General features: G+C 43.9%; 1 protein-coding gene across 9 annotated transcripts in view; it reads right to left on the bottom strand.

Moving 5' to 3' along the window:
* Positions 1-13681, bottom strand: part of BEND7 (BEN domain containing 7) — a 76817-nt gene that overhangs the window by 45217 nt on the left and 17919 nt on the right. For all 9 annotated transcript variants that reach the window (XM_036843801.1, XM_036843794.1, XM_036843795.1 and 6 more), the window contains exons 3-5: positions 7916-8215; positions 5054-5176; positions 812-1077 (exon numbers count right to left, since the gene is read on the bottom strand). In XM_036843801.1, the coding sequence (XP_036699696.1) occupies positions 812-1077; positions 5054-5176; positions 7916-8204 (678 nt within the window). In that variant the 5' untranslated portion in view covers positions 8205-8215. The remainder of the gene's footprint in view (positions 1-811; positions 1078-5053; positions 5177-7915; positions 8216-13681) is intronic.

Below are 13681 nucleotides of genomic sequence, written 5' to 3'. Positions count from 1 at the left end.
GAGGTAGGGCCAAACTCTCATCCTATATAGGCCTGTGGGAGTTCTCAGTGGGATTCTCATCCTATGCCATCTGGTAATAATAGCTCACCCATCCTTGTTTATTTTAGGAACTCTCCCAACGAGCTGGGGTTCACGGCATCAGTGTACTCAGATCAAGGTACTGCAGGGAGAGTACGCCGTGGCCGATAGAGCACATTACTGAAGACGTTCGTTTATGGCCGTGTGACTATAAAATGGTAAGTCAGACGAGTGTCTTAGATGTCATTCAGCATCTTGGGCTGCGACGACCTTCTAGCGATGATATTTAAATAGAAAAACCTTTGCAGGCTGTTAACCTATCATTACGCAGACTCAGTGGCATGGCACTGCAACTTAATTAGCAGTGTGGCTTGCATCTATAAAATAGAAGTAGCACCACTGCTCTTTTTTTTATTATTAGTTTGTGTTTCTAGAAAGGTGTGACCTTATCTGTAGGGTTCTGTTCATTTATGCCCATCTACAAAGGATTTAATTATGTTCTTTTAGCTCACTACGCTGAGGAAATTGAAAACGGCTGCTTCAAAATTAAAAATGTTAACGAAATTAGTGAGCAGAACTCCATGATCCTTCTTCTTTCGGAGAGAATGCAAACATGTTTAAGGAAATAAGGCCTAAGATTTTCAGAAGAGAAAATCCTGGGCAAGGAAATTATTAAGAGTTTTCCTTTCCTCTTTCCCACGTGTATTTTGCAAGTTTCCCTGGTTTTCTTGGGCAGAACTAGTTAAGGGCAAAGTTACACATTAGCGTCAGCAGCCAGAAAACATCCACTTACATCAGAGGCTGGTGATTCGAGGACGATGCCGAATCCTAGGATGTGGTTCTCCCTGGGGGAGGTGTGCTCGGCCGAGGGGAGACTGGGATTCTCAGGGGCCGCCACCGCCTTCTGCTCGGCTTCTAACGCACTGGGCTTCTGTTTCACAGTGAGAGGTTCCACAGTCTTCAGGGGCACTTTTTTCTTTTTATTTCTCTTGCGCGAGACGGCAGTTCGCTGGGAGCAGATAAGGGAAATTGGGGGTTGTTGTCTGTTTTGGGTTCCAACTGCGAACAACAAACAAAAATATGGTACAGGCACTTGTCTCTAACTCAGGAGTACGTACTTGCTTCATAAACTGAGGCTGAAGTGGGTTCACTCAAGGACGAGGCACCCTGAAATCAACCTCACGCTGGACCTGAAGATAACCAAACGCAGCCTTAAAGGTCCACAGGCAGAAAAACCCAAGAGAAAACTCTGCTCCAAACGCTGGTGGGTAATCAACAGGAGGAAAGGATGATGAGCTATGAAAAAACACTGAAGCATGACTTTACGCATCCCATGACACTCTTGTATAACTGAGAACTCCGGAAATTAAATTGCGGTGTGGATGTCCACGCTTTTTGGCAAGCCAGTCTCAGGAATATTCCAGTTGTCACTTGAGGTTAAACTGATCAGTAGCCAGCAACCTACAGGTGCCAAAACTGACAAAGGCTGAGCAAGGACGGTCACTGGGGCAAAGCTGATCAAAAGTGTCATTCAGGAATGACCAGTAAGCATGTGGGCCAGGCCTGCCGGTCAATTTCAGGTCCAGTTACTCCGGTCTCACAAACCAATGCTGTTCCACACATCAACTATCTCCACACACTACTCTCCTGGGTTCCGACCAGGCTGCTTCTCTGTGCCTCAGTTTCATGTAGCTGAAAAAGAGGAAGGCTATAATTCTGTACAAGGAGAGCAAATCAGTAAGACCCAGAAACAGTTTGAGTTCCAAAGACGAAAAGCACCCATCAAGAACTGGGTGCTGATGCTGCCTATGTACTTAAGGGAACCAAGGATGCTAATTACAGTTCTCATAGGTGCCCTTCGAGAAGTAACGTTTATTAACCATTTAAAAATACTCTGGGGACTTCCCTGGTGGCGCAGTGGTTAAGAATCCACCTGCCAATGCCGGGGACACAGGTTCGAGCCCTGGTCCGGGAAGATCCCCCATGCCACGGAGCAACTAAGCCCGTGAACTACAACTACTGAGCCTGCGCTCTAGAGCCCGCGAGCCACAACTACTGAAGCCCGCGCACTGCAACTACTGAAGCCCTCGAGCTCCAGGGCCTGCGTGCTGCAACTACCGAAGCCCGCGCGCCTAGAGCCCGTGCTCCGCAACAAGAGAAGCCACCGCAATGAGAAGCACATGCACCGCAACAAAGAGTAGCCCCCGCTCGCCGCAACTAGAGAAGGCTCACGCGCAGCAACGAAGACCCAACGCAGCCAAATACATAAATACATAAATAAATAAATAAATAAATAAATAAAAATACTCTGATGCAAAGTTTAGTAGGAAAATATGGCATTATTACTTAAATCTTCATGTGTTAATATGGTTTGATAAATACAACCACAGGACATAGCTGCTTTTGTTTTTTGTTTTACAGAAGTACACGTCTAAAAATAAGCCAAATGAAAATCTAAAGATCTTTACATGCACGTAATATGGATCATTTCCTATCAGGTTGCAAATAAAGAATATTTGTACTCTGAACTTGATATCTGCATCTCTAGGCTGGACAGAAATTTATAAATAAGTATTACAAACAAACTACTTGCACTGCAAAATGAGCAGAGAAGTTTTTTAACCGCCCATGCAGTAATTAGTCTAGCTCACCGGTTCTCGACCTCAGCTACACATCAGAATCACCCTGGAGCTTTAAAAAAAAAAAAAAAAAAAGCCAGTACCTCAGCCTCGCCCCAGATTAATCTGAATTGGAATTTCCAGGGGTGATGCCTGGGCATCAGGATTTTTTTAAAGCTTCTCAAGTGATCCTCATATGCAAGGCGGACAGGAACTTTTCTCTGTTTGGTCCAAATTTTCACCCGAGGCGTCTGGGTCTCCATCCCGAAAGTCAGATGGACGACCGAAGCAATTATCTACGGTCTAGGACTCCAGCCTCACTTTCCAAAATTAAAAACAAAATGATTTAAGTTTAAAGAACACAGGTACTGTCTAAGTTTTTCTCCTCCTTCTGCAAGTCTGGACAGAGCGAGCTGTAGTCTTTTGTATCCAGATCTTACCGCTTGATCTTAGTCCTGGCTTTCTCCCTGAAGTAAAGGTGAAACTTTCTAAATAGAATTTAAATCTACGTTTTATAGGCAATAAACGTTAAGTAAATCTACGCACTCAACACAAATTCTTAAGTTTAAGAAAAGGAGAGTAATTTATTCAGTTTATCCTTTGGGTTCTCCTACAGCTTTGGAGTCGTTCACCACCCTAATCTGCAAAGGTTCAGAAAAGAAAACAGGGTGACATAGAGGCATTTACTTAATAGATCCTAAAAAGGCTTCAGTCAAGGATTTAAATGGTTGCAATTTGTAGTCTGCCATTTCAGGAGTAAGGAGCTTAAGTAACAAAATAAATCATTACAATTTCATACGCACATTTTCTTAAGTGCTAACAAATTCTTCCACTGAGGAAAGAATCTGTACCGAATGAAGTAACCTTTCTTTCTGAGCTCCTTATTTAGCAGATGTTAACCTTTACCAGGTTAATAAGAACACAGATTATCCTGGTGGAACAAGGTAAGTTAAATGCTTACTGGCCTGACCAAAATGCTTATTTTTTTCTTCCTTGGGACAAGACCAAATCCAGCGCATAAAATTAGATGTCGCTTCTCAGAAAGCCTTTTGCCCATTTTACTTTCACGTGATCTTGGGTGACTGATATGTTTTAGTCTGAAGCTTTTTACATCAAACCACATCACTGAATATTAAAATTGTACTAGAATTCACTAAACGGCACCAAGTACGATTTCTGAACAGTGACCTTTCTGAATACCTTTACAGAGAAAAGGGGGGTAGGGGTGATAGTCATAAAAGACGGTGCTATTTTCCTGCTCAAGGAGCAGCTTTCCCTGACGAGGTGGGGTGGGGGCGCTTAATAAAATGATTTGTTACTTTCTGTACCTGTCACAACAATGTCCTTTTTCTCTCCCCTAATTGTGGAGACTAGAAAACACATCCACTATAATACGGGCCTAGACTTCTAGACCTCTATGAAATGCTCCCGGGCTTTGTAACAACGCTAATGAAATAGCTGAGGCTTGGATCGTGCTTTGCAGAGTTCACTTCCATTTACTACCTCATTCCATTTTCACAACAACCCTGTGAGTTAGATATTAATACTCCAGTTACAGACGAGAAATCTGAGGCTCAGAGAAGTTAAACAGGCTAGGACGGGAGACACGGGGACTCTGACCCCAAACTGCAGGTTCACTGCTCTTCTGTTCTTCAACTTGTCCAGCAGGGGCGAGAACAAAAACAGCGTCGCGTAAATAAAAAGACAAAACAGGAGGTGTCTCTGAGCTTCTCTGACCTGCATGTTAAGGAGAAAAGCCACAAGCAGGGCCCGAGGGCCAACGTTCCTTGTCAGCTGATGCTCTGGAATCTTCACCAGCAGAGCCCACACTTCCTAAGGGCTCCTTCGTGTGCACAAAAATGCGCGGCTCCCCACCTGTCACGCGGAGCCCAGTGGGGGGGGCCGGGTGTGTGCGTGCGTGTGGGAACTTGTGCAGGAGTGGGAGTGTGTGAGATGCACGCAGCCCCCAAACCGAGCCCTTCGGGAGGGAAGATGAGCCTTCTCGCCTCCTTCCCTGACGTGAACCTCCTTGTTGATTCACATTAGGAAAATGAGCCGGAGCGCTCTGCCCACTTTCGGGTATAATTGTTTCAAAGTTTAATTAGCTGACATTTGTGAAGTGTGGGGAGTCGGGGTGAAGTATCCGGAGCACATGTACCAGCCATAAAGCATTTGTTAGAGTTGCTAATGGGAAGATGGGTTGTAGAAAAAGTGGAGAAAATGGCTAATTGAAGAAGTGTGTCATCAACTATACTCCAGTAAAAATTTTTTTAAAAAAAACTAAAAAAACAAACAAACCGAAAAAAGATAGCAAGGAGGGAAGCAGAGAGTAATCAAAGCACCATGAACATCCTGACTAGAGATGTCACATATGCATTCGAAACCCGAGGCCTCCATCCGAGGCCTGATCTTCGTACCTGCCTGAATCTGCATCAATTTCCGCATGGTCTTGAGTTCTTGGAGAATGGCCTGCAACGTTGACTGGCAGTTACAAGTACAGCAGTTTGATCCAACTGACGAATTCACCACTGGAAGTTCTCCTGAGCACGAAAGAAAAGAATGACGGATGCCAAGCAACAGCAAGATTATAAAGAGCCAAAAAAAAAAAAAAAAAAAAAAGGAAGGTACCGTGACAGGCTTGTGAAGCCTGTGCAGTTAACTAGGAAATCGTGCCTGAGGAAAATGTACCCAGTAATTTGGACAACCTAAATTTTGGGGTCTGCCTTCATCTAATTATCCAGGCTTCTCTATTGTCAGGTGTGTGCTGTGTCTCGGGGTGGCAGAGCCTGCGTGAACAGACACACACAATTCACTGTCACCCCAGTTCATCTCAGGTAACAATTACAGAAAAATTCACTAGAGACACACTCATGCTATTGCACACAAAACTAGCTCTGAGAACGGTGTTACCAAAAGAAAAAAGAAAAAACAACCTGGTAGCTGGATATGTCCTGAGGGTTCATATTAAGAATTAAATGTGTCTGTTTAAAAAATAGTTTTATCATTAATCATGTTATTCCAAAAATTAAGAACGGTCAACACATTAAACTTTCACTCTGGGTGTGGTATGTCTGGGATGGAGAAAGCTGGGGCAGAAGGGTCTGGGAGGATCCCTTTGAACTTGAGGGTTTAGAGGGTGCTGGTGTGTTGGATTTTCTCCAGCTTCATAAAGGAGATCCTTCTACATCTTTTTTCCATTCCCATTTCTTTAATTTCACTTTAGTCTCTTTTCCACTGTTTAAATTTAGTATCTGTTCCTTCATAAAACTATCCTATTCTGTTTCCCTTACATGTAAACAAATATCTTCCTACTACCCCTGTAATAAAACGGGACATTTGGAAAAACACGCTTTCAACGCAGTTCTCCCAGTCTCAGTATCCAACCCTGCTACCTTTAAGTGGATCAGGATAAGAGACTGCTGTCACTCCGGTTTTTTCACAGGTGGAAGAGGGAAGTTCTAAGGTTGTGGTCCAGTGATATCTTTTACTATACAGTAAATGGAATTTACATCCTGCAGTATGCATTATTTGTGGATATACTTAATGTTTGGAGCAGCATAATTACTTACATTCAAAGTTGTAGCAAATTGAGATGTTACAACTTTAAAACTGCAGATAATTCCAATGAGACACCAAATGCATTCCTATCGAAAACATGCAAGCAATCAACACAAAAAGATCTATTTTTAAATGAATATGGGGGAATTCAGGTTTGCAACTTTTACCATTACTAATATTTTCCAAAGTAAATCCCCTGTCCTTGCTGCATCCTGGAAAACAGAACATTGCTCACCCAACACTTATTGATGTGGGGCTTACTAACTTCCTACATACCTAAGGCTATTTTATTTCTCTAATCATTTCTCGCATGGCAGTGGAGTTAGGAGGACCTTGTAGAATATTCCTAGTCACTACCCCAAGTCTAGCTTTCTCATTTTTAGAGGACAAAACCAACCCTTTTCAGCTTGTTATAAATCATTTTCTAATTTTAAAGAGAACTGCCCTTTTTATTTTTATGAAGCAGTCTTTAAAGAGCCATATCCTTCTAACCTGGAAGCATGCCAGCATGTGAAGCTGATATTGGCTTATGTAAAATTAAGAGAGAGAGAAGACACCCATACATCTCCTGGGGTCCCTCCCTGTCTCATCAGCAGTGGCTCAGGATGGCTCTTCACACCTCTGAACTGGTTCTTGCAAATTGTGTTTAAAAAGAAAAAGAAAATCACAGTCGTTCTCTTTTTCTTGAGGGATGATGTACGGGGAAAAAAAAAAAAATCCTTAACTTTTCAAGGAAACTGAAAACGCATTCTTCCTTTCTTCTTGTTCTCTTTGTGTAAACTACAGTTCTGCACATCTGTACATAATTTATAGAACGAGTAACATCCCATGTCACTGGAGGGAAAATTAACGTGAATGGAGAAATGATCAAGTTTTTCCTTACGCTTTGAAAAAACATTTGCTATTTGATTTTTTTTCTTAACAATTAGGAATTTAAAATAGATAACTAATAAGAACCTACTGTATAGCACAGGGAACTCTACTCAATAGTCTGTGGTGACCTATATGGGAAAAGAAACTAAAACAGAGGGGACATATGTATGTGTATAGCTGATTCGCTTTGCTGTACACCTGAAACTAACACAACAGTATAAATCAACTCTACTCCAATAAAAGTTACTAAAATAAAATTAGGAATTTAAATTAAGGAAATTTTACTTTAAAGGAAGAATTTTCAACCTGAATGAAGCAGGTTGTAAAATATGGATCACCAGGTTCTGTAGCTTGGATGTGAGGTTAAAGTGAAGCTGTCACCTGGGGGCCGGGACATCAGTCCTGCCTTTAACTGACTCTTCCGATATAATGAAGAAAGCACGAGACTAGGCAAGGGGATGTATTAATACACCACGTGACCAGGAAGCTTCTTTTAATGACAGAGCGGAGCTCTTTCTGCCCTAACTGTTCAGTCTTTTGTGACAATAGTGTCGTTATCTCTGCAAATGATGGCTTTAAACTTCTTAAAGGGCTAAAACCTCTACCAAGAGACTATCCCTTGTAATGGAGAACCCCCAGTTTTTCCTGCGTCTCAATTCTGGTTTTTGATGCTCTTCAACTTTTTCCTTTCTGTCTTCCCGGTCTTTTAAAATAACTCAGCTAAGGCGGGTGGGTGATTAAGGGAGGGTTTAATATGTTGAACTCAAAGAACATACTGAATATTTAGACAGAAAACACATTGGGGCAACGGCCCCGAAAGCCTTGTGAGCGTCTGAAGACGGCCATACCATTGGAGCTCCCGGCGGAGTGGGGCTGGCTCTGGAAGGTTCTGGAGCGGGTGCCATACTGCCCTGAGAACTGCCCACCCTGGGGTGGCAACTCGTTCCATGCACCACGGGAAGACGGGTGGAGGCTAGGTGGGGCCTCCACAGAGTTCAAACGCTGAGGCCAGATCGAATCCAAATCCTGGGGTTCTTCTTTCAATTTCTCCCCCTCCTTGCCCACACGCTGGTAGATCCTCCCAGCGCTGTCATTCAGTAATCTTCTCATTCCTGTAATTTGTTTTTTAATTTCCATGCTTTCATCTCCTAATGGAAATGGGGCCAGAGATATCACTGTAAATTAGCGACAGAAAAAATAATCCACCACCAAAAAAAAAAAAAAAAAAGCCACCCCTTCTTCCTTCTTTGGAAATGGGAATGATTACTGACTCCAGATGCAAGCCTCTCTTTTAAGAATCTTCTTTCCTCAGAGGATTTTTTTTTTTCTTTTTCGGACCAAGGTATCTGTATTGCACTGAGGGTACTTAATAAATATTACTTAAACATGAAACAAATTATACAGCTATAAAACATCTTCTATAAATAATAACATTAGAGGGTGCCTGGATCTCTTAGGAGCTATTTCCAACATACTATCTTCTTGAATTGTCATCAGCCGGTATCTTTACAAAGATTAAGAGAAGTAGTTTTGTTTTTTCTTCTCTAATCTGGGTGTTAAAATAAAAGTCTAATGCCAGGGTATGTGTACACACTCATACAGTCACTCTACTAAATGCCTGCAATTTCAACTACAAGAAAAGGAAAAGGCCCACAGAAAGTATCTATTAGGAAAAACACAGCTCTTGCAGATAAATCTAGCACATTTAATACAATCATGTTTTAATGCACTCAGCATCATATTAGCCAGATTTCTCTGCGGCACTAACTGCACAATGAATGTAGGTATTTTGTGTTGTCTAGTTAGATATTTAGCTAATTAATATATGAATACATTACTGAATACAAGGGAGCTTTTATATACTGTTTTCAAATAAGTATCTTCAATTTTTAAAATAATAAAAATATTGACTGTCTAGCATCTAACATGAGCTAACACAGAAATAACACAGATTTCCAAATTTACAGTTCTGCTCTGTGTGGGCATATGCTTGAGAGGAGAAATACTTTAATTTGTAATAAAACTCTTTTCACTTCAAACACCTGTGACAATGACAATATAGAAACAATAAATCATGTTCCAGATTTTATGAGAATGAATGACCAAGCACAATTTAAGTAATGCAGAGTCAGCAAAATTTACACATTTCTCAAGATGTCTGGGGAACAGGGCGTGTCTGGAAGAGGTCCCAGAGGAATTCTAAAAGATACATCTATATGCCAGTGTGGTTGGTGTTAGTTTCAGCATCCAAACCTAACCCTTCCCGGCTAGATTAGCAGCACAGTTTCGGCGAGGAGCAGCTTCTTTCCTGCAGGGTTTTTATTCTTGATCTTCTAGATCAAGGGCGTTGTACGTGCATCCACCTGTGGCGCGCTGATCTTAGCTGGCACCGGCTGGTGGCTGCCACTGCCCTCCCTCCTGGCTGCCTGGCGAGAGCTGCACCAGCCAAGCCAGATGAAGGCAGGCACACTGCCTGGCTCCTGGGTCAGTGCCAGCTCCACATGAACCCTGACGCATCACAGCAACAGGGATATGCTCTTTTCAAAGGTTCCACCTCTGCTCCGGGGACTGAATTCTATGATAAAGTGCTGTCTTGGGCGGGGAAAGAAGTCATGAGGATCCTGGAACTTTCTAAGAGCAAATCTGCTTTGTCATGACCTTCGTTTCACAGCCCCAGAAGTTGTAGCTCTGAAAATTACAAGACTGAAACTACAGTGTGAAGTCTGCATACTTGGTATTTTCATGTGGAGGTCCAGGCTCCTCGGTAGAGGAAAGAAGGCGCAAGCATCAAGGGGGATCCTGGCTGTGGGCTGACGTTTAGAAACATTTCTTCTAAAATCAAAACAAAAAACCAACCACAACAACAGACCAGGACCTGGGACCGAGGAGGAAGAAAACAGGGGTCTGTGAAGGAGGGCAGCAGAGCTGGCTGACTTCCTGAGAAGAGAGCTCACAGTACATCTGACTGCGGGACGTCTGAAGGGACGGAACGTAGAAAAGTGCAACAATTGCCCAAGTCAAGGAGAGGAAAGTTGAGAGACTGAGAGACGCGGGGAAGGCTGGAAACGGGCTGGCTGCGGGGAGCTTCTTAGAGGACACACGCTGGGCGTCCCCAGGGGACAACGGGTAACTGAACTGTCCTTCCTTTAGCCAGAGAAGTCGGGAACAGCCCTGACCATACCGCCTGGGGGAAGAGCTCCTGGAACCGGATCACACGCTGGCTGGCGATGAGCTCTGCAGAGAGGGGGAGAGTATCCTCGCACAAGCACATTTGGGAGGGACGGAGCAGAGGGCCGGAGGGGAGACTTGAAGACTAAAAGTGGGGACGACAGAAAAAGCTGAGCAGCCTGCATGCACGGGGATGGAATGGGTGCGGATCGCAGGCAAGCAGGGGCACCGCAGAGGCTCAGACCACAGATGCTGGTGTGTGGGTCAGGGGACAGGCCGGGGCTGGTGCTCCCCAGACCTGGACTCGCTTCCCAACTGTGCTGACTTGCTACTTGATGCAAGACAAGCCACCTGCCGTTCTCTGACTTCAGCTTCCTGAAACGTAAAATGAATTCTGAACCAGACCTTGCTGGGCATAACCTAGGGGGACACAGGGAAGCCTAGGAGGGATGCAGGTTTTTCCGTTACCAAGATGTTCACAGGGCACCGAATGCCTCTAAAAGTCCTTCTCAGAAAAAGTGGGCTTATTCTGACTGTCACAGTGAAGCCGAGTTCCCTGATTCCAAAAAAACAAAAACAAAAAAGGGCAGGAAGTATTAAGAGATTGAGATTCGAAGCCCTAGTTGACCTCTCTTTGTCTTTCCAGTTTTAAGGCAATGTCTTCTCCAGGTATAAATGTCAGGAAAAGGAAGCTCTAAAGAAGCACGATTCCCTGAGGAAAGCTGTGCACTTTCCTGATTCCTTTCCAAACCTAACTATGCCTTTACTTATGTTTAACCGCAAGGGGCTGGATCTTTTTAGAAAAGACAAAACAGTAAGAAATCTTACTAACATGGATCCATGCTATGTGGCTGCCTTATAGGTAAAACAGCCTTAAATGAAAAATATTTTGAGCGTTTACTGACTAGACTCCTTCGGACAAGGTCTACAAAAGATAGTAGGCTGGATTCTACCCTTTGCTAAACCTCAAGACTCTACTAGATCACTTTCCTTTACGTAAAGAATTTATATAATACATACAGAGTCTTGCAACACACAAGTCACCATACAGGATCTCCTTTAACTTGGCCGGGAGAGAAAGATATACTATGCAGAACACGATTATTCATGGTCTGGGGTAATAAAAGAAAAAAAGACGGTAATGCCCAAACGTAGAGTGAGATGACGTACATAAACATTGTATGTCCGTTTCTATATGCCTTCTTTTCACAAAGACTCACAAAGAACAGTCACCATATCTTTGCCCGAAAAATTAACTGGTGTTGACATGCAGTAGGCATTCCATATACCTTTCTTAAGTAAATGAAAGAAATGTCCTATCAAAAGCAGAGTGAAGTCCAGTAGAATTAAATGTGATCCTAAGGTTATAAACAAACAATATATTAATAGGATGGACTGAAAAAGTACCAGAAATAAATCATTCAATAAACATTTATCAAGCATCTCCTGCGCCCCAGAGATACAAAAATCATCTTGTTCAAATTGAAAGGTACTCCCCCTCCAAATCTCTCAACATCTTCTACCCAAATCCCTTTATACTGGTTTGTTGTTCTAAGAAATGGTCCTGATTCTCCTCATTCTGTTGGCCCTACACCTCTTTTAACTCTGTGCCCCCGGAACTCCAGGTAGCAGATTGCCCCCACGATCTGTAGATGCCTCTGTTTCCTTGCTAGAGATAAAAATCAGCTCTTCTCTGAGGACCCTGCCTCCCTGCAGCCCCTCATGAAAATTATTCACCTCCCATTCCCTCGGGGCTGGGGACGGTGGCCCCCCCCCCCAAACATCACTCTTCTGGCCCCAGGCAGAAGCTCACTGTTGTCTGAGTTGATGCCACAGCTGTATCACCTCCCACCCTTCTTCCTGAACAGCAGTCTGTGTGCCGGGAGTTTAAGGCTCATCAAGAGAAGTGGCAGGTGATGAAGTGGAAATGTACAGTGAGGTCATCGCAGTAAGGTACCAGGTTAAGGAAGAAAAATTTTGTGCTGGAGATAACTGGTTTATTGCTCTGGGTAGTTTAAAATTCATTATCTCGTTTAACGTAAGGATGGTCAATAATCAGACCTTTCCTTTAGAAAAACAGATCTGGCAAAACTATGGTGAAAGTGGTGTGAGCAGAGGAAACCAGCCAGTGGGTTGTTGCTAAAGGCTATGTGAGTGACCGTGCCCGTCTGTACCAGCACTGGGGGATGGGGCTGGAGAGAGAAGGTGGAAAGAGAGACATTTAAGAAGGTTCACCAGAGAGACTTGGTGATTCACTGGATGTGGGGATGGGGGTGGGATGTGAAGGAGAAGCAATTAAAGGTAACTCCAAGGTTTCTAGTTTGGGGGACCGGATGGATGTTAACACCAGTCAGAGAATTAGAAGGGTGCAGGGAAGTGGCGATACAACGAGGCTAGTTTTGACAAAGGCAACTTAGATAATCGGCAGGCAGTTGGAAATGTACACAAAGCTGACGGTGAAGCAATGCTCCTGAACTATTCCCATAGTAGCAGTAGCTACTATTACTACCAGTGGTAGCTGGCCTTCTGGACTAAGTCAGCCCCTGCGGTTCACCAACAATTCAGGGGGTGGAAGGTCATCGTATTCGGAGGTACCAGATTTCCTATTAATCTAACAACGTAGAGAGCTCAAAACCCTCATTTCAACATTAAAAGAGCTATCACCTGATTTGTGTCCAAGCTGGGGAAGGAGTCCACCTGTTCCTCCTGGACCCCCGTCCCCGTGGCAGGCAGCAGTCACAGCGGTCAGAACCGCATCACCTCCAGCGCCTCACGTGCCCTGACCCACCGTCAAGACCATCCCCAGGGTGCCCCTCGGTAACTCACCTCTACGAAAGGACCGACAGACACTTAAAGCACGGCGGGACAGTCACCACTGCATCCAGTATGGGCCGACTCTTACTACGGTACCATGTCCAGTTTTGGGTTTGTTTGTTTGTTTGTTTTTTGGGGCCTTGGGGCTTGTGGGGTCTCAGTTCCCTGACCAGGGATTGAATCCGGGCCACGGCGGTGAAAGCCTGGAATCCTAACCACTAGGCCACCAGAGAACTCCCATCAGGTCCAGGTTCTGCGCTCTTTTAAAGAGCCTGTTGAGAAACTTGAGGAGATCGTGCAAAAGTCAACAAAAAAGAGGAAAGGAACATGGAAAGGTTAAAGAAGTTGGATCGTTTCTCTGAGAGGTAAATGGCTATTGAGTGACTTAATTATCTTCAAACACACTACGAGTTATTACGGACATTGTTCTTTATCCACGAGGAAAAAGTAGACTCAAATTGTAGCTTCCAGGGAGGAGGCTGGGCAACATTATGGTCTAAAGAGCTGACCCTGCCAGTTCTAGAAACAGAGGTGGGACATCTGAGAAGATGTGCAGAAGGAGTGACAGCAAGAACTCTTTCTGTTTGGGATGTTGAAGAAGTTCTGGAAACAGTGGTGAAGGCTGCGTGTCA

The sequence above is a fragment of the Balaenoptera musculus genome, chromosome 2 (assembly GCF_009873245.2).
Source record: "Balaenoptera musculus isolate JJ_BM4_2016_0621 chromosome 2, mBalMus1.pri.v3, whole genome shotgun sequence".
In the NCBI taxonomy this organism is placed as follows: Eukaryota; Metazoa; Chordata; class Mammalia; order Artiodactyla; family Balaenopteridae; genus Balaenoptera; species Balaenoptera musculus.
This window is presented reverse-complemented; position numbering and strand designations above follow the sequence as displayed.